General features: G+C 51.9%; 2 protein-coding genes across 7 annotated transcripts; both read right to left on the bottom strand.

Moving 5' to 3' along the window:
• Positions 1-410: 410 nt before the first annotated feature.
• Plppr2 (phospholipid phosphatase related 2) lies at positions 411-11,351 on the bottom strand. Of its 4 annotated transcripts, none has more exons than XM_051156057.1 (9): positions 10,984-11,351; positions 9,867-9,946; positions 8,184-8,297; positions 7,926-8,061; positions 5,677-5,948; positions 4,717-4,893; positions 2,197-2,319; positions 1,826-1,880; positions 411-1,699 (listed from the first exon to the last, which is right to left on the bottom strand). In XM_051156057.1, the coding sequence occupies exons 2-9, from the start codon at positions 9,930-9,932 to the stop codon at positions 1,356-1,358; spliced, it is 1,287 nt and encodes a 428-aa protein (XP_051012014.1). In that variant the 5' UTR covers positions 9,933-9,946; positions 10,984-11,351; the 3' UTR covers positions 411-1,355. The 4 variants fall into 4 exon arrangements, with proteins under 4 accessions (XP_051012014.1, XP_051012013.1, XP_051012016.1 ...); XM_051156056.1 differs by having other exon boundaries at positions 412-1,699; positions 8,184-8,372; positions 10,984-11,340; XM_051156059.1 differs by having other exon boundaries at positions 1,535-1,699; positions 2,213-2,319.
• Positions 11,352-13,965: 2,614 nt separating this feature from the next.
• On the bottom strand, positions 13,966-20,082 carry Ccdc159 (coiled-coil domain containing 159). Of its 3 annotated transcripts, none has more exons than XM_051156051.1 (10): positions 19,775-20,082; positions 19,098-19,186; positions 18,938-19,019; positions 16,857-17,052; positions 16,258-16,325; positions 16,085-16,161; positions 15,618-15,739; positions 15,327-15,409; positions 14,238-14,417; positions 13,966-14,100 (listed from the first exon to the last, which is right to left on the bottom strand). In XM_051156051.1, exons 2-9 carry the CDS (start codon positions 19,173-19,175, stop codon positions 14,251-14,253), a joined length of 873 nt encoding a protein of 290 aa, XP_051012008.1. In that variant the 5' UTR covers positions 19,176-19,186; positions 19,775-20,082; the 3' UTR covers positions 13,966-14,100; positions 14,238-14,250. The 3 variants fall into 3 exon arrangements, with proteins under 3 accessions (XP_051012008.1, XP_051012009.1, XP_051012010.1); XM_051156052.1 differs by having other exon boundaries at positions 14,238-14,336; XM_051156053.1 differs by lacking the exon at positions 19,098-19,186 and having other exon boundaries at positions 18,938-19,042.
• Positions 20,083-20,704: the final 622 nt, after the last annotated feature.

Here is a 20,704-nt window from a genome sequence, read left to right as displayed (position 1 = left end):
AGCAAATAAATAGAAACCTCACACTCTTACCTAAATCGTAGAACCCAGAGTTTTCAGTTTCACAGTGTTAGACTTGAGGCTTTTGTGGGGGTGGGTGGCAGGGTCTTGGGTAACCAAAACTGATCTCAGACTTTTGCTCTGCGGCCAAAGATAAGGCTGAATTCCAGGTCTCTCTGTCCCCCTGCCCCCACCCCCAGCCAGTGCCTTGACTACAGGGATACTAGGGATGGATGCTGGCTAGGCAAGCACATCCCTAACCCTGACCTCGGATTTGGACCCATGTCACTGGTGGCATGGCCACCACCACCTCCACATTTGTCCTTGGATACACTGTGACAGCCCACCCACATCCACAGTCACAGCCATCTAGAGCCAGTGTTACCATCTCCCCCATCTTCTAGCACTCGGGGGAGGCAGGCAGGTGGCCAAACTTCTGTTACAAACAGGTCTTTATTAAAGATGAGGGGGGCAGGGGAGGGGGACAGTGTCTCATCTGCCCACTGCCTTTGGCTATTCAGGGTAGGGTAACCCCCTTCTGCTCCACCCATGCCCCCCAAGATGGCACAACTGCATGAGGCTGAGGCATAGGGGACAGTGTGAAGAAGAAGGGTGGGTCCCAAAAAAATAAAGTCTTTTTCCACAGCCCTAAGAAATAATAGAAGGTTTGGGTGCCCTGGGTACAGCCAAGGGGGACAGCACCCGGAGCTCCAAAACCTGTGAACTGGGGCCAGCCCTACTTAAGTAGGGAGTTGGAGGGCGTGAAATGGTGCACCTGGGGGAAGGGCTACAAGGGAAGGGGTGCCGCAGGACGCTGCTATGGGGGAGCCTGCTCCCCACCCTCCAGCTGGACTCTAGGATCCTGGGGAGAGTCTGGATAGCCCTCCTTGCCGTTGACACGGGCGGTCCGCCATTGACTGGAATCATTCCCACCCTCCATTGGCAATTCTGAAAGCCAAGGGCTCCTATTGGCTGTTTAGATGCTGAACACTCGCTGGAGTTGCCCCTCTTGCTTGAGGAAGCTAAGAAGAGGTTCCCATAAATTTTTGTAAACTCTTGGGTTGAATTCTGAGAACTTGGAGCTCTCATTGGCTAGGCAACGGCCAGGTGGGTCAAACATCAGCCGTTTAAAGGGCAATCCTACGGACATGGGCCCACCTGGTTATTTTTTGCCTACCCAGATGTCCCAGGAGGCCAAAGAGCAGCCAAGAGATTTCCCCCCTCGAAGTGTCCATCCAGCCATCTTTTGACACTGGGCCTGACTGGTTTGGAGGGCAGGGGCCTTTAGCACTCATGTGGCACACGCACGCGTGGCAGGGGGAAACAGGGGACACTGGGTAGATTTTAGGTGGTGAATCTCACAGCAGGTGGTCGCGGCTGGCAAAGAGATAAGGACTGAAGTTGTCACGGTGAAAAGGGGAGGGATGGAGTCCACTGAGGGTGTACAAGTCCCGCAGCAGGGGCGTGGGCAGCAGCAGCTTCCGGCCACGCCCACCTCCCCCGCCTGGGCCCCCGGGTCCAGGGGAGGAAGGCGAGGGACCCTGGCTGGGAGTCGGTGCGGGCAGGGGCAGTGGCAGCGGCAGGGGCGTTGGCTCAGACCTCAGTCGAGGGCGGGGCACACGGGGCGAGGAGCACATCGCTGGGGCCCTGGAGGACACACAGCTGGGAATCAGGTGGCCACGGCGGGCACAGTTCTGCGGCTCTGGAGATGACAGTCGGAGATCAAGAGGTTAGCAAACCTGAGCAAGTGGCACATAAGCCAGGTGAGCCCTCTGCCCACCTGGAAGAGCTCCTATTTACCCTTCCCCCCAACTTCTCCAACACTTACTGGATGGGGTGAGCCGTGCCGGTGTCGAATGCTGCGGCCTGCAGGTCTCGGGTTCCTGAGACAAAAAATAAGAGGGGAGGGGCTAGAGGATCCCAGGACCCCGCAACTCACAGTTAAAAAATGGCTCAAAAGCCAGCCGCCCCGATAGAAAAATGCAAGAGATCTACAGATTAAGGATGTAACTTTGGGAGGGAGAGGAGAGGGTAGTCGTCCACTCATTAAGGCTTTCTTCCTACTTCACCCCCGGAGCTGGGTGGCTCCTCTACCCCCTCTTTTGAGACAAGGGGACATGTGTCACCTGATTTCCTACCTCACTGGCCTCCTCCAGCCACCACCCTCTCCAGCCCAGAGCAGCTCCTGGGCCCCCTTACCTGGGCCACACTTAACTTTTCGAGGGGGCTGTCCATGGTGGGGGCCTGGCTCAGGTCCTCCCAGGGGGAGAGCCTTCGACCAGAGGAGGGTCGGCTCTGGAAATTGTGCACGACACAGGTGACCTAGGCCAGAGAGACAGGAGCAAGTTGAGGCTTGAGATCAGCAACACAAGAATTATGAAAACACCCTCTCCATTTTTCAGATAGAAACTGAAGATCTGATTTCTAGAGACATATAACCTTCCTTTATAATTTTACTTTTTACTTATTCATTGATTTTTTGAGACAGAGTCTCTCTATGGATGTCCTGGAACTCTGTGTAGACCTGGCTGGCCTTGAATGCGACAGAGATCTACCTACACCTTCCCCAGGTGCTGGGATTAGAGGTGTGCACCACCACGCTGCATTTGTTTGACATTTAGTATACTGCAATGATTTGGCATGAATATTGTTTTTTGTTTTTCTGAGACAGGGTTTCTCTGTGTAGCCTTGGCTTGTAGACTAGGCTGGCCTCAAACTCACAGCGATCTGCCTGCCTCTGCCTCCCAAGTGCTGGGATTAAAGGCGTGCACCACCAAGCCCAGCTCCAAAACCTTTTTTTTTTTTTTTTTGGAGACAGGGTTTCTCTGTGTAGTCCTGGCTGTCCTGGACTTCCTTTGTAGACCAGGCTGACCTCGAACTCAGAGCAATCTGCCTGCCTTTGCCTCCTGAGTGCTGGGATTAAAGGCATGCACCACCACACCCAGCTGAATATTGTGTTTTAAAATATTTCTTTCTTTTTATTTTCTATGAGTGTTTTACATGTATGTCAGTGCACCACCTGCTTGCCTGGTAGCCAACGAGGCCAAAAGAGGGCATTAGATCCTCTGGAACTGGAGTTACAGATGTTTGTGCTGGGAACTGAACTCAGGTCCTTTGCAAAAGGACCAATGTTCTTAAATGCTGTGCTATTTCTCCAGCCATGAATATCTCTTGTTAATGTTACAGAAATATTCTTACTTTTTATTATTACTACTCAATTTGTGGGAGGGTCACCCACCACACACTGCACTTAGTACCTCTTACCAGTTGTGACCCAGGATGGCATCTCAGCTTAGGTGGCAATCGCCTTTACTAGCTGAGCTTTCTCGCCAGCCCTTTCCTCAAATGTTTTACGAGGACCTGAGTTACAGCTCACTCCAGAGAATGCTTGCCTATCATTCATGAAGCCCTGGGTTCCACCTCCAGTACCACAAAAGCAGGGCATTGGTGGGGCATGTCTGTGACCCCAGCACTAGGGAGATGTGGCAGGAGGATCAGAAGGACAAAGTTATGCTTGAGATAGCAAGTTCAAGGACAGCCTGAGCTACATGAGAGCTTGTTTCAAAAAGCAAGCAAGCAAGCAAACAAGCAAGCAAACAAACAAACCCAACAGACCCTCCGGAAGTGGTGGTGTACAACTTTATTTTATTTTATTTTATTTGGTGTACAACTTTAGTCCCAGCACTTGGGAGGCAGCAGTAGGCAGATCTCTGTGAATTCAAGGCCAACTGGTTTAGGCATCACATTTCCACAACAATCGGCCCTGCATTGTGAGACCCTGTAGACCAAGATGGCCTCAAACTCAAGAGATCTTGCCTTTGCTACCCAAGTGCTGGGATTAAAGGGATGTGCCACCATGCCTGGCCAAAATATACTTCAAAAAATGTATTTAGGGGTCTGGGAAAGTGGCTCTGTGGTTAAGAGCACTGACTGCTTCTGCAGAGGACCTGCATTCTGTTTCTAGCAGCCACATGGTAGCTCACAGCTATTTGCAACTCCTGTCCCAGTACACTGGCCTCTTCAGCTAACACACACACACACACACACACACACACACACACACACACACACTCCATGCAAGACACTCACACAAAATTAAAACTAATCTTTTAAATATGTATGTACATATGTAAATGCACAGGTGGTTATGCATGTCTGTGTATGTGGAGGTGCATGAGTGTCTATGCAGGTGTGTTCATGTGCTTGTGGAGGGCACAGGTTGGTGTGTGTGAAAGGTAGGGGTCAACCTGGGCTATCATTCCTCAGGACTGGTCCACCTTGCTTTCTGAGACAGAGCCACTCCCTGGCCTGCAGCTCCCAGATTAGACTAAACTGGCTGGCAGTGAACCGCAGGAATCATCCTGCCTCTGCCTCCCTGGTGCGGAGATGACAAACACACCACTTCCAGCTTTACATGGACGCTGGAGCGCTGAACTCAAATGTTCATGCTTGAAAGGCAAGCACTTTAGCCCGAAAAATAGTATTTATCTCAACTGCAGAGTGGTGTCGCATCCCTTTAAATTTTGCCCTCCATGGTAGGACCTTTCAACCCATTTCACACACGAGAACAAGCAAGCAGTCAGGGTCAAAGTAAAAGACAACTCCCCTGCCCAGGTCACACAGCACCTGTACCATCAGCATCATTGAGCAATTCTGCCTCTCGCTTCAGGGGCCTGGGGAGAGGTCTTCTATACAGAGATGGATGGGCGGGGGACTCACCAGAAAGGTGGCGATAGCCGCCCCTGTCAGAAAGCCAGCCAGCACATCCGACCAGTGGTTGCGATACTCTGCCACACGGACCACGCCCACCAGGAAGGCGGGGCACAGCAGGGCCAGGCAGAGGGAAGGTTTCACCAGGCGGGAGCCCTTCACGCGGAACACTAGGGTCACGTACATCTGTGGGAATCAAACTGTTCAGAGGATGAACCCACGCCTTTCAGCTCAGAGCATGGGAGGCTTGAGGGTGAAGGCGGCTCCAGGATCGGAGCAAGTGGACACTCAGCGGGGCAGTGCAGAGGTGAAGATGTGACCACACAGAGAGAAGGGGTGCCTGGAATTGGAATGGCAGGAGAGGGGCTTCAAAGCTCCCCAGGGGTTCTGCATGCAGGTGGTATGGCCAGAGTGCCAAAAAGGACGGGTGAGGACTTATGGAACAGGCTTCCCCAGGACGAGGAAAGATGCTCGCTGCCATTAAAACATTAAAACATGACCTAGGGAGTCGAATCAGGGTCAAGGGGGCAAAGTCCAGGAGCTCCAGAGGTGGCCTTAGAACCTCACGGGGCTACAGAAGTGGTCGGGGGCGGGGCTGGGGGACGGGAACGACAGAGACATATCAGTCATTCCAGAGGCCAGGAAAAGGAAAGAAATCGAAGCAACAAAGCCCAGGAGAAAGGAAACGCACCAAATTAGAACCGTTTAGAGTCAGGGGCGTGACCTCTTCAACAAAGGGGAGGGACGAGGACTTCAGGAGGCGGAGTCAAAGCCTAGCTTAGTCTCCCAGCCACTACTCAGGGCCAGCAGCCTCTCAGCGACGCCAATGGGCGGAGTCCAGTACAATAGAGGAGTAGTCAAGCCCGCAGGTCTAGGATGCACCACGAGGGTGTGGCCTCCTTCCCAGACCTCCCTCAAGTCAAGGGCCCCCCCATTTCCAGACCCCAGGCAGCTGCCCCAGGGCCTCACCGCAGTATAGGTGACAGCGTAGGCACACAGGGCCGCGTCCTTGCAGGGAAAGGCGCGACGCGCGGCAGCCACCAAACTGGGGCTGCCTGCACAGGCGCTCTGGTCCGTGACGAAGCGGTCAGGCCCTGGTCGGTCAGGAGACGGTGGTGGGCACCCCAGGGCCGTGTAGTTGGGGCGACACACCGACAGGAAGTGAGGTGTGGGGTTACCGGTCACCACCTGTCCCGCATTTGCAAAGATGGTCGTGGTGAAGAGGCCAAAAGAGTACACCCCTGGCGAACGGGAGGAAAGAGGTCAAGTTCCTTTCACTGGACCCCTCCCGAGTGCCCACAGGGTTCCATTAAGCCTGCTGTCTGTGTCTGATAAAATATTTTCTTCAGGGTGTCTGTGGCACTCTGGAGACAAAGGTAGGCACACCTCTGAGTTCTTGAGAGTTCCAGAACAGCTAGGGCTACACAGAAACCCTCTCAGGAAAAAAATTTTTTTAAAACATGTATTTATTTGGGGGTGTATCTGTTTGTGTGGGCACCGCTGTGTGGAGATCAGGGGATAGGCTACAGGATTTAGTTCTACTAAATGGGTTCCTGAAATGGAGCTCAGGTTGTCAGCTTGGTCGCAAGCTTCTTTAGACAAGTCCCTGCTCTCAGTTGTCCTGCTATTCCTAGGATGGCCACTAAAGCCAATCTAGGGCCCTATGATAATTGGGTGAAGTCCCCTTACATTTGGTGCCACCATCGGGTCCTCACTATAGTATATACACATAGTCTGTCTCTAAGAAATACAGTGTGTCAGGGGCAGGCCCTACCTGACTTCATCACAGCTACCCTGGGACCCCTCAACGCCACTGCATCAGGAACTTGGACCACCTAAAAAGACCTTATTGGAATGATTCCTCCTCCTCCCCCTTCTCTTCCATATATATATATATATATATTTTTTTTTTTTTTAAATTCAAAGAATTACATTTATTTATGTGTCAGAGGTCAGAGGGCAATGTGTGACAGACCTATACGTCTGTCCTTTCAGCATCTATGCCCTAGGGATTGAACTCAGACCATCAGGCTTGGGAGCAGGTGCAGTGCCTATACCACTGAACCCTCTGACTGGCACGTCCCTTTTCCCAGCCCCACTCCTCCACAGGCAGTCCAGATGTGTAGCCCTAACTGGCCTTAAACTTGATATTTAGAACTTTCAGATTAGCCTGAACTTAAAAAAAAATTTAAAAAAGATTTACTTATTATTTTTATGTGCATGCATGTGTGCCTCTGTAGGTTTATGTATACCACATGGATGTAGGTGCCCATGGAGGCGAACGGGAGCTTCTGATGTGGGTGCTAGGACCTCAACCCTGGTCCTCTGCAAGAGCAACAAAGCACTCCCAATCACTGAGCCATCTTTTCAGCCCTTGACCAGAACCTTCGAAATTATAGGAATGTGCCAACCCACACAGCCTGCTTTTGTTGTTGTTGCTTTAAGATATTGACTTACTTTGTAGCCCAGGCTAGCTTCCAAACTTGAGATCTTCCTACCACAGCCTTCCAAGTTCTGGGGTTACAGATGTGCACCACCATACAGGCTTGAATTCTTTGTGTACAAGTGCATATGTTGTTACGGGGGGGTGTCAGTGGACAATCTCAGGTGTCATGCCTCTCACACCTTCACATTTTGAGACAGAGCTTCTCACAGGCCTATAATTTTGCCAAGTAGGCCAGATTGGGCAGTCCAAAGCTCCCATGAGTCCGCCTGTCTCCACCTCCCATCTTCCATCTCTGGGACAACAGATGTGTGCCATTTCTGGCTTTAAAAAAAGAATTTCTATTATTCATGCGTGCATGTACATGCCTATGTCTTTGTCTCTGTGTATGTGTGTGAGTATGCCTGGATCTATGTGTGGGTACATGTATGTGTGTCTATGTATATGCATCTATGAATGTATCTATGTGTGTGCGTGCATCTGAGTGTGTGTGTCTGTGTGTGTGCATGCCTGTTTCTATGTGTGTGTGCACATGTGTACATGTGTGCGCGTGCCACACCTTGAGTGCAGTCAGAGAACAGCTCAAGAATTGATTCTCTCCTTTGACCACGTGGATCTGGGTAATCAAAGTCTCAAGCACCTGTGACCACTGAGCCATCTTGATTCCCTGGCCTGAGATTATTTTTAAGGTAGAACTGGACCATATTATCCCTTTGTCCCTGAACTCACCTCCCTCCCCAAGACCATTGGACTGACCCCAGGCTGCATCTCTCACCGAGGAAACGGACTAGCCTCCGCAGTGGGGGGCTGAAGCGGCAGCAGGCCCCGGACACAATGGTGCTCTCCCCACTGATGGGACGGGCAGAGGGCGGAGCAGGAAAGAAGGCACGTGCCAGCTCCCCCAGCAGGATCTGTGGACAAGACCAAGATGGGGTCTTCAAGGCCAGGACTCCACCAGCCGCAACCTGGCCTCCTTGGGTTCTGGGAGGTTCTACTGCCTGGCATCTGACCTGGGTGACCCACACCATCTCACCGTTAAGGTGGGCCCAGCAGTGACCAGGGCGTAGATGAGGGCGGGAGGTGCTCGGCTGGTTGCCTCAGGGCCCGGGTACGGCTTGGCATAAGCGCTGTCATAGCAGAAGAAGCCCTGGGTGTGCACAGGGAAGGTGTCCGTGAACTCCAGGCGGTACGCAAGCAGGACCACGATGCCCAGCAACACGGACTGCAGCCAGTCAGACCCCAGGAGAAGCAGAAAGAGACAGGAGGAGGTCAGAGGCAGTGAGGTCAGGGACAGGAAGGGGAAAGAGAGTGGTGGAGGGGGAGGAGGATGGAGACAAAAGCAGAGGGCGGAAGAAGTTACTGAGTTACCACATTGTAACCTTTCCAGCAACTGTAGCCAGGGTGCCCTGTTTTCCTGTGTCTGATGGGCTTTTGTTTTGTTTTCGACATGGCCTCATGTAGGCCAGGATGTCACTATGTCACTATGGAACTGGGGGTGACTCCTGATCCTCCAGCGTCCACCTCCCTAGTACTGGGGTTACAAAAGGATAGAATCCACGGCTTGTTTCAAGCTAGGCAAGTTTCTATCAACTGGGCCACATACTCAACCCCAGTTTTTGTTTTCTTTTGTTTTTTTCGAGACAGGGTTTCTCTGTGTTACCTTGGTTGTCCTAGACTCACTTTGCACACCAGGCTGGCCTTGAACTCAGAGTTTCTCCTGCCTCTGCCTCCTGAGTTCTGGGATTAAAGGGGTGTACCACCATTCCCAGCTTTGCTTTTTGCTTTTTCAAAACAGTTTCTCTGTGTAGCCTTGGCTGTCCTGGGCTCGCTTTGTAGACTAGGCTGACCTTGAACTCACAGCGATCTGCCTGCCTCTGCCTCCATGAGTGCTGGGATTTACAGGCGTGCACCACCGTGCTTGGCTTCAATCCATTTTTTATTTATCTATTTATTTACTTATTATTTTTTAGATTGTCTCATTATGTATCTCAGACTGTCTTGGAAATCATAAAGTTTTATTTGAGACAGAGTTTCCGTGCTGGCCTGGAACTCATTGTCGTCCAGGAGGCACGGAGGTCATCGGAATATACACATGCCTTTCGCCTCTCAAGTGCTGTGATTAAAGGTGTGTGGGACCACATCTGGCTTGTTTGTTTTGAGACAGGATCTTACTCTGTAGTCCTACCTAGCCTAAGTATATGGACTGGTCTTGAATTTAAAGACATTCTTCTGCCTCTGCCACCTAAATGTTAGGATTACAAATACGCATTACAATGGCTGCCCCTCTTTCTGCCCTGCCCTCTCTCTCTCTCTCTCTCTCTCTCTCTCTCTCTCTCTCTCTCTCTCTGATGGAGTCTCATGTAGCCCAGGTTGGCCTTGACTCTTCCCTGAAATTCTTCTCCTTCCGTCTCCCAGATGCTGAGGTTACACATAGGAATCACCATGTCCTGTTAATTATGCCCACTTTAGAGATGAGGAAATGGAAGCGCAGGCATGCAAAGTCCCAAAATGTGATAGGTCAGGGCAGAATGGGGATTCAGAGACAACATTTTTGGTCCCATTCAGAGAGAGTGATGCTAGGACTGGAGTGGAGCCAGGAAGGTGGGAAAAGAGTATGGGAAAGGGCTGGGCCAGGAGCAGGGAGCCAGGCTGGGCAGAACAGCAGGACGAACCGGAAACCAGGAGTACTTTCTCAGAGCGGCTCTGAGGTCCTCACCTCCACGAAGACGAAGCAGGGGATGATGGAGAAACTCCGCTTCAGGTGAGGTCTCCCTCCAGCCATGGCGAAGGCTGGGCCTGTGGAGGGAGAAGGAGCAGGAACTCCGGGGGCACACCACTGAGCAAGTGAGGCATCCTGGGCTTGCGAGCCTGCTCTTTAACCTGGCCATGCTCCGCAATCCAGTCCCACCCTGCTGGCCCCTGTCCCTGCTCACTGGACGTCAGGGCCTCCTCTACAACAGAGACCTAAGACTTTTTTTTTTTCCTTTAGTTACATTTATTACTTTTGTGTGTGTGTGCAGGCAGGCATGTGTGCATGCTCGTGCACGCACCACATAATTCATATAGAAGTCAGAGAGGACCTTGTGTCCTAAAATAAATAAAACGAGGGCTAGGGACGGCTTTGCAGGAGAAGGCATTTGCTGCCCAGCCAGATGACCTGAGTCAGGGAGCAACCTGCAACAGCTGGTTCTCTCAAAAGATTCTATAGTAGTCTTTTCTCTCTACCTTCTATTAAAGAAATTCTATAGATGCCATACCTTTTTTCTTTTTCTTTTTTTGGCTTTTCAAGACAGGGTTTCTGTGTGTGTGTGTGTATCTTTGGCTGTCCTGGACTTGCTTTGTAGACCAGGCTGGCCTCAAACCCATAGCAACCCACCTGCCTCTGCCTCCCGAGTGCTGGGATTAAAGGCATATGGCACCGCGCCCGGCAATCCCATGCCTTTTAACCAGTTTTGAGAGGAGACACTTCCAGCTTTAAAGAAGGGTGCCTCTCTCCTTGGTACCCACCTTAGTCATATTTTAGGGACTTTCATCTTCTTTTCCCAGGAGATCCCATGCTTCTTGCCCTCTCACTCCTCTAAGTCTCTTCCACCCCATCCCCCACCCCTACCCCACCCTCCACCCCCTATGGCTTGTGGTATCTGCTGTGGGCTGATAGCCAGATACTCCCCCTCTTCCAGCTGCCCTGCCCCCACCCCATCCTCCCAGGCCAGCTGCCTTTCCCCCACCCTCCATCTCTTTTCACCAACCCCCTAAATCTAACTTCAACCCCCAAGGCATCAGTAGCTGATACAGTCAAGCCAGCTTTTACCCATAGTCACACCTGGTCTCACCTGTGAAAGCACCCTAGGGCTTCCTACAGGCATCCACCTCGATGGACAGCAACTCACAGCCACTCCTGGAGGCCAGCAGGGCAAGAGCACTCATCTCCACTGCATGGATGCGGAAACTGAGGGCCAGGCAGAAGAGGGTAGGCACTGTGCATCCAGGGCTCCATTGAGACCTACTCCAGAGTGACATATTGGAGTGACAGATTCACTTACATGGGTACTCTCACAGGATATAACCCAGCCACGGCTCCCATCCACACACCGCACACACAGACATCTCAGAACATGAGACCCATCCATCCATTTCACAGCAAGATCCAAGCATCCTGTGTGCAGAGCCTGCTTCATGTTGAGCAAACCAGATTTGCTCATTCACACAAATCACCGGTACTCCTAAACACACACACACACACACACACACACACAGTTTGCATACGGCCTGTCATAGACACCCACACGGATGGAACAGACCCCCTCAAACACTAGTCAGACAGACACCCCAGCCCCCAACAAACCCTTACCCTGATACAGTCACCACCATAGACTCAAGGTTGCCAGCACATGTAGTCACGGCAGAGTCACTCTACACAATGAGAGCCACAGAACGGGTCACAGGGTCACAGGGTCACACCCCCAGTTACAAGGTCCTCGATGACACTCACACACATGAACACCCTCTCCACAGTCATAGGAGAGACAGGGTACCACCCACAACCTACCTCAGCCACATGGTCAGGTATATATGTGAAACAGACTTACAGCCACACACATACAAAAGGCAGGTAGGATCAGACACCTGCCCGATTGCAAAACATCCACACACCATCAGAAGGAACACAACAGTAACCACAGAATGATATTCACCACCCAACTAGACACCTAGACACACACACACATGCACACACACACACACACAGTGCAAGCAGTCAGACACCCTAAGGAAGCTAGCTAATGATCTTGCTGGTGTGTGCGCTACCCCCCCTCACACACACACACACATACACACACACACATCAGTCGACACACCCGAATCCATCACAGCCAGATAGCCACACAACCAGTTACACAATCACACACCAACACCGGCGGCCACACCATCATTCACTCACAGTCATCCTCGCAGCACTGTGGCCAGGCTCTTGAGGGCCCTTGCGGGGTGGGGGGTGGGGGTGGGGGAGAGGTGTCCCTCTCCAGGTTCCCCTCCCCCAACCCCATCTAAAGCCCGAGATCACCGCCTCCCCTCCCTCTAGCAATCCCCCCCCCCCCCCACCCCCCGCAAGTGACCCGCAGGGAACCGATCGGAAGGACCCATGTCCCCGGTCTGGACCTGCGTATCTGGGCTGAGCAGCTACCGGGTCTGGGAAGAGGGGCGCCCACGCGTCTCCCTCACCCTGTCTAGGCCGCTGGCGCTAGAACCTTCGCTCCGTCTAGATGATCCCGGAGCCGCAGAACAGTCAGACAGACCGCTGGTCAAGCAGGCGGACACGGAGATGAAGTCTGGACCGCCGGGCTTGCTGCTCCGCGCAGACTCCGAGGCAGGGGGCGGGGCCACAGTCTTATTGGCATAACAGAGTGGGGCGGGACACGGGCAATTATTTGCATAACCCGAGGGGGACTGATCCACAGTTACCCAGGCAGGCGGGGTTATTGGGTCCCTTATTTGCATAACACAATGGGGCGGGGAGTTGTTAGTGTGTCAGGGCGGAGCTACAGAACATTCATTTGCATAACTCAATGTGGCGAGGCAGGCGTTGGCAGAGATTGGAAGGAAAAAGAATGAAGAGTTAGGACAGGGTAGGATAGGCTGAGGGAAGAGAGGAGCTCAGCCTCTTCAAAGAACACCCTGTACTACGCCTCTTCCCATTTGGGCATCGGGATCTAGAAAGGAAGACTCTATCTGGACAAAGAGATACACTTTTTTTTTTTTTTAAAGATTTATTTATTGTGTATGCAGTATTCTGCCTGCATGCACACCTGCACACCAGAAGAGGGTACCAGATCTCGTTGTAGATGGTTGTGGGCCACCGTGTGGTTGCTGGGAATTGAACTCAGGACCTGTGGAAGAACAGACTAGTGCTCTTAACCTCTCTCCAGCCCGCACTTTTGTATTTGAAACAGGGTTTTACGCAGCCCAAGCTGGTGTCCAGTTCTATTTGTAGCCAAGACTGGCCTTAAGCTTGCAATCAGCCTAATCCCTTTTTGAGTGCTGAAATTTCAGATCTGTTCTACTACATCTGGTTTGTATGATGTTGGGGTTGGAACCCAAGGCTTTCTGCATGCTAGGCAAGCACTGTCCTGATTTTGTGTTCTTAAATTTTTAAAATTACATGTATTTGCTTTTAGTCCCAGCATCGGGGAAGCAGAGGAAGGAAGATCTCTGTAAATTTGATCCTAGCCTGGTCTACAGAGTTCTAGGACAGCCCAGGCTAGAGAAACCGTGTCTTGAAAACAATTTGTTGTTGTTTTTGTTTTTGAGGCAGAGTTTCTCTGTGTAGCCTTGGCTGTCCTGGACTCACCTTGTAGACCAGGCTGGCCTCAACTCACAGTGATACGCCTGCCTCTGCCTCCCGAGCGCTGGGATTAAAGGCGTGCACCACCAGGCCCGGGGTGAAAATAATTTTTGAAAATTACATTTATTGGGATGTGTGCTGTGTTTCGTGTGTCTTTATAGGTTGGAGGACAGCTTGCATGAGCTGGTGCTCCACCACCATGAGGGTCCCTGGGATTAACCTCAGGTCTTCAGCTGTGGCGGCAGATGCCTTTACCCACTGGGCCATTTAGTTGGTGCACTTCTGTGTTTTTAAGACAAAGTCTGCTGTTGCTCAGGCTGGTCCCCTCCCTGCTATGTTAACTTTGTCATGCCTTCTTCCACCTAGCTCCCGAGTGCTGGGATCACATGCCCCACTAGATCCCGTCTCACTAGCCTGTCTAGACCCACGTCCTCAAAAGAGCTGAGTCTCTGCACCCTCCCAGACACCGAGGCGTCATCTGTGGATGGCATGGGGAGGACCCCAGACTCTAGAACCAGCAGGTGCAAAGAGTCCAGCATGGAGGAAGGTCTCAGCTAGTTTATTTTTTCTCTGGAGGGGTCTTCGGGGCAAGCAGTCCCAGCTGCTCAAGCTGTGGGGAAGAAAAGGTTGGCCATGAGCTACTCAGGGTTGCCAGCCAGGGACCAGATGCCCAGACAGAGTGCCAGTCTCAAGGCTCCCATGGAGGAAATCACAAGTGGGCCACATGAGGGATGGAGGGGGCAGTACCAGGAGGATAGGATCAGGTCTTGCTGAAAGGTCTCTCGCAGTCAGAATCGGAGTCCCAAGAGGGATACTGAGAATTCAGGCACTGGTGTCCCTTGTGGCCTGTGAGAGAGACATGGTGGGCTGGCCCTTCACATCCTGAACATGACCCTCTACCAACTTCAGAATTTGGACTCTGTATCCCTTAAAGATGAAACCACACTGATTTATGATCCAGACACCCACATCCCATGTGTGACCCAAGGTAATACCACCTTATATCAACAGCCCTTTAAATGAACTCTTTTTTAAAAAGATCCCATCTGGGGCTAGAGAAATGGCTGCTCTGCCAGGACCCAGGTTCAATTCCCAGCACCCACCTGGTGGCTCACAATCCTCTGTAACTCCAGTTCCAGAGGATCTGATGCCTTCTTCTGACCTTTCAGGCACCAGGCATGCAGGGATATATGCACAGATATATGCCCATAAACATAAAATAAACCTAAAGATGAAATCCCACGGAGCCAGTAATGGTGGCACACGCCTGTAATCCCAGAACTGTGGTGGTGGAGGTGGAGGCAGAAGCAGCAGGAGTCCAGGTCATCTTTAGCTTGTAAGCTTAAGTTAGTTTGGGCTGTGTGAGGCAATATCTCAAAAAACCAAGAGAAGAAGAAGAAGGAAAAAAAAAAAAAAAAAAAAAGGCAGGCGGTGGTGGCACACGCCTTTAATCCCAGGCAGAGGCAGGTGGATCACTGTGAGTTCGAGGCCAGCCTGGTCTACAAAGCGAGTCCAAGACAGCCAAGACCACACAGAGAGATCCTGTGTTGAAAAATAAAACAAACCAACCAAACAAACCTCACAGATCCTAAACATGACTTCAGTGGCTCACGCATGAAACACCCAGCTGGTCTTGCACCTTGGTGCTCTTTCACCCACCCCCTAATTTCTGGAATTACAGGCCTTCAAAGTCTCAACCAGTCTCTCCGTCCCCTACCCACCCACTGTAACCCTGGATCAAGCCCGCAGCCTATATGCCCCTTGGAAGGACCTCTGAAGGCGACCTCATAGTCACCAGGCTGGGAATGACCTGTCCCATTACACTTAGGCGCTCACCCCTGAGACTGGAGGCCTTGGGCCTGCTGCCCATGGACAAGGTAAGACAATCGATGGAGTTCTGCAGACTGTGGACAGCAGACCTGTTGGGAAACAGAGACAGGGGCCCCAAGAGATGCTGCAGTAGCCAGGGTACCCCAGAATCAGAGTTAGGGCAAGGGAGGCTGTGGAGAGGGTGACTCCTGGGAGACGTAGGAAGGTTTAGAACCAACTGGGTTCCAGATGCAGCGGCTGAAGGGGCAGGTTAGAGGAGGATGAGGGGTCAGAGGTCACACTGGAAGCTGGCCTCACCATATGTCACTCAGCTCCTTCTGTAGGTCATCCTTCCAGGAGCCACTGCCTTCTGCGGTCACCTCCTCAGCCTCTGGCCATGAAGACGGCTCATATGCCTGCTGCTTCATCTTGGTCAAAACCTGAGGTTCGTTCGGGAGGGTGTTGAGGGAGCAAGTGGTTAGACACAGAAATAATAATAGCGACCACAGGAAAAATAATCACGATGTAGCACGTCTATTCCAGGCTGTATTGAGAGCATGAGGCCCCCAGGAAAGCTCAGGATCACAACGATTATACCCACAATATGGAGAGGCAAATCGAGGCCCGGAAAGGCAAAGTGACTTGCCCAAAGTAGCACAGCATTAACTCTCAGAGCTGGCATTCGAATTCTGCCTCCTAGATTGAGTCAAATGGCAGAGAAGCCGGAGGAAGATCCCATTTGCCCCCCCTATCACGTCCAGCAGGCACTCGCGTTCTCCGCTCACCTTGCGGCACTTCACCTGTGTTTTCTGCATCTTCTGGATATTCAAGAGGTTCTCAGAGATCTCATCCTCCTGGGCCTCTGTTAGAGGAAAGAGCTCCGTGACCAGGGGGGAACGCAAAGGAGCCCCACCCCTGACAAGCTGTGCGCTTCCTCCACCCCCCCTCCGGCACTCACGGAGCTTCTGATAGATGAAAGTCACCTCTTCCCGCACCAGCTCCAGTTCCTCCCACAGGAACTTCTTGCTGAGGGGAGAAAAGCGCCTGGACCCACATTCCTAGCCCACACCTTCATCTGCCTAGCCTATCTACAGCCGCAGGCTCCTTCCACCACCGTAGGTCCTTCCCGGGTATCAGGCTCTAGACGGTACCCGAAAGCCCTGCCTACAAGCCTCAGAATCTGTCCCCAGACCGAGGCTCCACCCAGTCCCAGACTCCGCCCACCACAGCCCCCGGGCTGCGTCCTCTCACCTTCCCAGCTTACTTTGTTCCCACCTGGGTTTTCCCAGCCTCATCCTCTCCAACCTCTCAGCCTCGCTCAATCTTCGGAGCCCCTGCCTCCTTCCCCACCCAGCTTGCAGTCCCCCTAACCTTCCAGTTCCCTTAGACTCCTCAACACCCTCTCCCCTGGCCACCTATCTCCTCTGAGCATCCTGTCCTGTCTTGTCCTGTCCCCTATGTCGTATCCCCCCACTCTTCCACTCCCTGCTCTATTAAGTTCCTGCAGTGGCCCCCGCTTTCTTGCAACCTGCACACCGCCCTCCAGCCCACACCCACCTGTCCCGGATCTCCTGGGCCAACAGCTTCAGGGAGCGAGTGGTACGGGCCTGTTGCAGCTCCTCACCTTCCCTCAGCGTCTTCTGCAACCCCTGCAGCCCTTGGGTCAGGGCCTCGTACAGCTCCTGCCTAATCTGCTCCGAGTCCCAGTTATGGCTCTCCTTCTCCCCTTGGCGGCCCACGGGGCTCAGCACTTCTGTGGAGAGGGTGGGATGCCCTTGGTTTTATTTATATGTATGTACCTGTTCAGGTGTTTGCACAGGTGGTGTGCACAGGTATACTGGCACACGGATGTGTGGAGGAGTAGGGAGGCTCAAGGGCCTCAGTTCTTCTCTACCTTATCTTTTGAGACAGGGTCTCTCACTGAACCTGAAGCTCCCAGATTAGGGTAGACTGGCTGGCTAGGGAGTCCATGCTTGCTCTGGTCTCTACCTCCACCTCTGCAGAACTGGGAGCCCAGCCAGCGCTCTCTCTCTCTCTCTCTCTCTCTCTCTCTCTCTCTCTCTCTCTCTCTCTCTCTCTCTCTCTCTCAATCTGAGTTCTGGAGATGAACTCAAGTCCTCATGACAAGATGACCCATGTAACAGACCCATGTCCCCAGCCCTGGAACATTTTTAACTTTCAAGATGATTTAGGGCCAGGCATGGTGGCACACACCTATAATCCCAGCACTCAGGAGGCAAAGGCTGGTGGATCACTGTGAGTTCGAGGCCAGCCTGGTCTACAAAGCGAGTTCAGGACAGCCAAGGCTAACACAGAGAGACCTTGTCTGGGGGCCGGGGGGAAGATTGCTTATTTTGCGGGGCATGGTGCTGCAGGACTTTAATCCCAGCACTTGGGAGGCAGATGCAGGTTTGAGGCCAGCCTGGTCTACAAAGCTATTCTAGGACAGGCAGAATTACAAGAGAAATCCTGTCTCAAACAACAAGACAAAAAGAGATTACTTATTTTTATGTGGTTTATGTTTTTGTTGTTGTTTGGGGTTTCTGGTTTGTTTTGTTTGTTTGGGGTTTTTTGTTTTTGTTTTTGAGACCAGGTTTCTCTGTGTAGCTTTGGCTGTCCTGGACTAACTTTATAGAGCAAGCTAGGCTCAAACTCACAGAGCTCCACCTGCCTCTGCCTCCTCTAGTGCTGGGATTGCAGGTGTGCACCACCGTGCCTCACTGTGGCTTTTGTTTTATGGGTGTTTTACCTGGTGCCCATGGAGGCCAGAAGAAGGTGTCCTATCTCCTGGAACTAAAGTTATAGAGGGTTGTGAGCCATCATGTGGATGCTGGGAACAGAATCTGGGTCCTCTGCATGGGCAGCTGACGCTCTTAACTGACAAGCTATCCCTCAGCCCAGGGCTCTGGTTCTTTTGGGGTTGTTTGTTTGTTTGTTTGTTTGTTTGTTTAATATATGGTGCTCTATCTGCATGTACACCTCTTCATGCCAGAAGGGGTCACCAGATCCTAGTATAGATAGTTGTGGCCACTATGTGGCTGCTGGGAATTGAACTCAGGACCTCTGGAAGAGCAGACAGTGTTCTTTACCACCGAGCCATCTCTCCAGCCCGCTAGGGCTCTGTTTTTATCTTTTATTTTCCAGACAGAATCTCTAGCCCAGGCTGACCTTCAACTCCCTAACTGGATGATAACCTCCAACGTTTCTCTTGCTTCCCTCTCTGGAGTGCTAGGACCACAGGCGCGAATCATCTGGTCCAGTTTTAGTCCAGACTGGAGATGGAACCCAGGGCTTCATGCATGCTAGGCATGTGCTCTACCAACTGAGGCCCAGGCCCAGAAGGTGGCAAAAGATGTGGGTCTGAGGCTAGCTTGGACTCCAGCTTTCCTGACCCACCCCCCGCCTTTTCTCTCTTTTTCTTTTCTTTCCTTCCCCCTGCCCCCGACCCCCACCGCAGACAGGGTTTCTCTGTGTATCCTTGACTGTCCTGGATTCACTTTGTAGACCAGGCTGGCCTCGAACTCACAGAGATCCGCCAACCTCTGCCTCCCTCCTGACCTTGGTTTGACCTTGACCTGTTACTTATTTTTCCCTCTGGGGAAACCTTGTGCAGACCTCCGCCTCCATCTAGTCCTTACCTTCAAGCTGCTGGATCTTGATCTGTTGTAGGCAGCTCTCCTTCTCCAGCATGGTCACAGAGTGGTTCAGGAACTCGAAGGCCTGGAGAGGTAGGAGGTGAGGCCCTGGAGTGGGGAGGAGCATGAGAACACAGGGTGCAGAGGGTGGAGGGGGGCTCACCTTAGTCTGAGCCTGAAGCTGGGTCCTGAGAGACTCCAGTTCACTTCGCAAGAGCTTCTGAGAGTCAGGAATTATCATGGTATTCTTAACTGTGGGCAGAGGCAAGAGTGTAAGCCATTGCTGAGGTAAAATCAGGGCAGAGATTTTGGGGGGGGCAGGGGCTAGGGGAGAGGAAGGGGCTAATATAAAGCCGGGGAGCCCCTTGAGGCATTTAATGAGCATGAATCTTGATACTGGAGAAGACAGTGGAAAGTGAGCCTGCAAGGCGGCCAGTGGGTAAAAGGCACTTGACATCAAGTCTGAAGAGGCTAATGGCAGGAACCCACAGGGTAGGAGAGAACCAACTCTGGTGAGTTGTCCCCTAACCTTCCAATGTGTGTGGCACACACGTATCCCCAACCCCCCCTAAACACAGGACGTAACTAAAGTAAAAGTAAAATAAAGATTAAGTGGGGATGGGCTGGAAAGATGGCTCAGTAGTTGAGGGCACCACCTGCTCTTCTGGAGGTCCTGAGTTCAATTCCCAGCAACCACATGGTGACTCACGACCACCTATAACGTGATCTGATGCCCTCTTCCTTAGGTAAAGCACTCATATACAATAAATAAAATAAATAAATCTTTTTTAAAAATTAAGTGAGGAGAGAGACCCAAATGTCTCCCCCCTCCAGGCTTACCTCTTACTTTGGAAGAGCCAGACTCCAGGTACTTCTGGGGCAAGAGAACAGAATGATACTTTATTCCTAGATTGTTCACTGTGCTGCAGTTCAGAGGGTAGCACGGGAGTGCTTCTCTTGAGTGCCGGTTATCTCAACACTGTGTCCAGGGACATTCATCCACTGGCCCTACCCCCAAGGTCACCATCTGCACATGCTCACAAGTCCACTTGTGCGCCTCATCTCAAATGTCTGTGGGCCTCTGGATTGACCCTGACAGAAAGCAGATGCCAGGCTATCCCTGATTTGACCTTTCGCTTTAAGAGCAGCGACAGTGATGTCTGTCTACAGTGACCACCATCAGCACTTACTTGACATGCCGCCACAAGCTGCGTTCCTTTTATTTTGTTTTGTTTCTCTGTGTAGCCTTGGCTGTCCTGGAACTTGCTCTGTAGACCAGGCTAGCCTTGAACTCACAGAGTGCCTCTGCCTCCTGAGTGCTGGGATTAAAGGTGTGAGGCACCACTACCCAGCCACAAGCTGTTGCTAAACACGATCAACCCACATAGACTCACAATTTTAAACACAAGCATGAGTCTCACACACACACAATCGGAAACCAAATAGACACAGAAACAAGAAACATCAAACAAACAAACGGATGCCCTTCTGTCTTAACACATAGCTCAATGCACTGCTCTGGCAGGAGCCTGGAATTTGGCTCCCAGTATCCAGATTGGGTGGCCCACAACCACGTAAAACTTTAGCTCCAGGAGAGCTGATTCCCCCTGCTGGCTTCCATAGACAGACATCTTGTACTAATGTGCACATACATGTATATATATGGGGCCTGGTGGCACACGCCTTTAATCCCAGCACTTGGGAGGTAGAGGCAGGCAGATCTCTGTGACTTTGCGGTCACCGTGTGAATTACATAGTGAGTTCCAGACC

Source organism: Acomys russatus, chromosome 14, assembly GCF_903995435.1.
Source record: "Acomys russatus chromosome 14, mAcoRus1.1, whole genome shotgun sequence".
Lineage (NCBI taxonomy): Eukaryota > Metazoa > Chordata > Mammalia > Rodentia > Muridae > Acomys > Acomys russatus.
The sequence above is the reverse complement of the archived record's forward strand: the minus strand, read 5'-3'. Positions and strand labels throughout refer to the sequence as shown.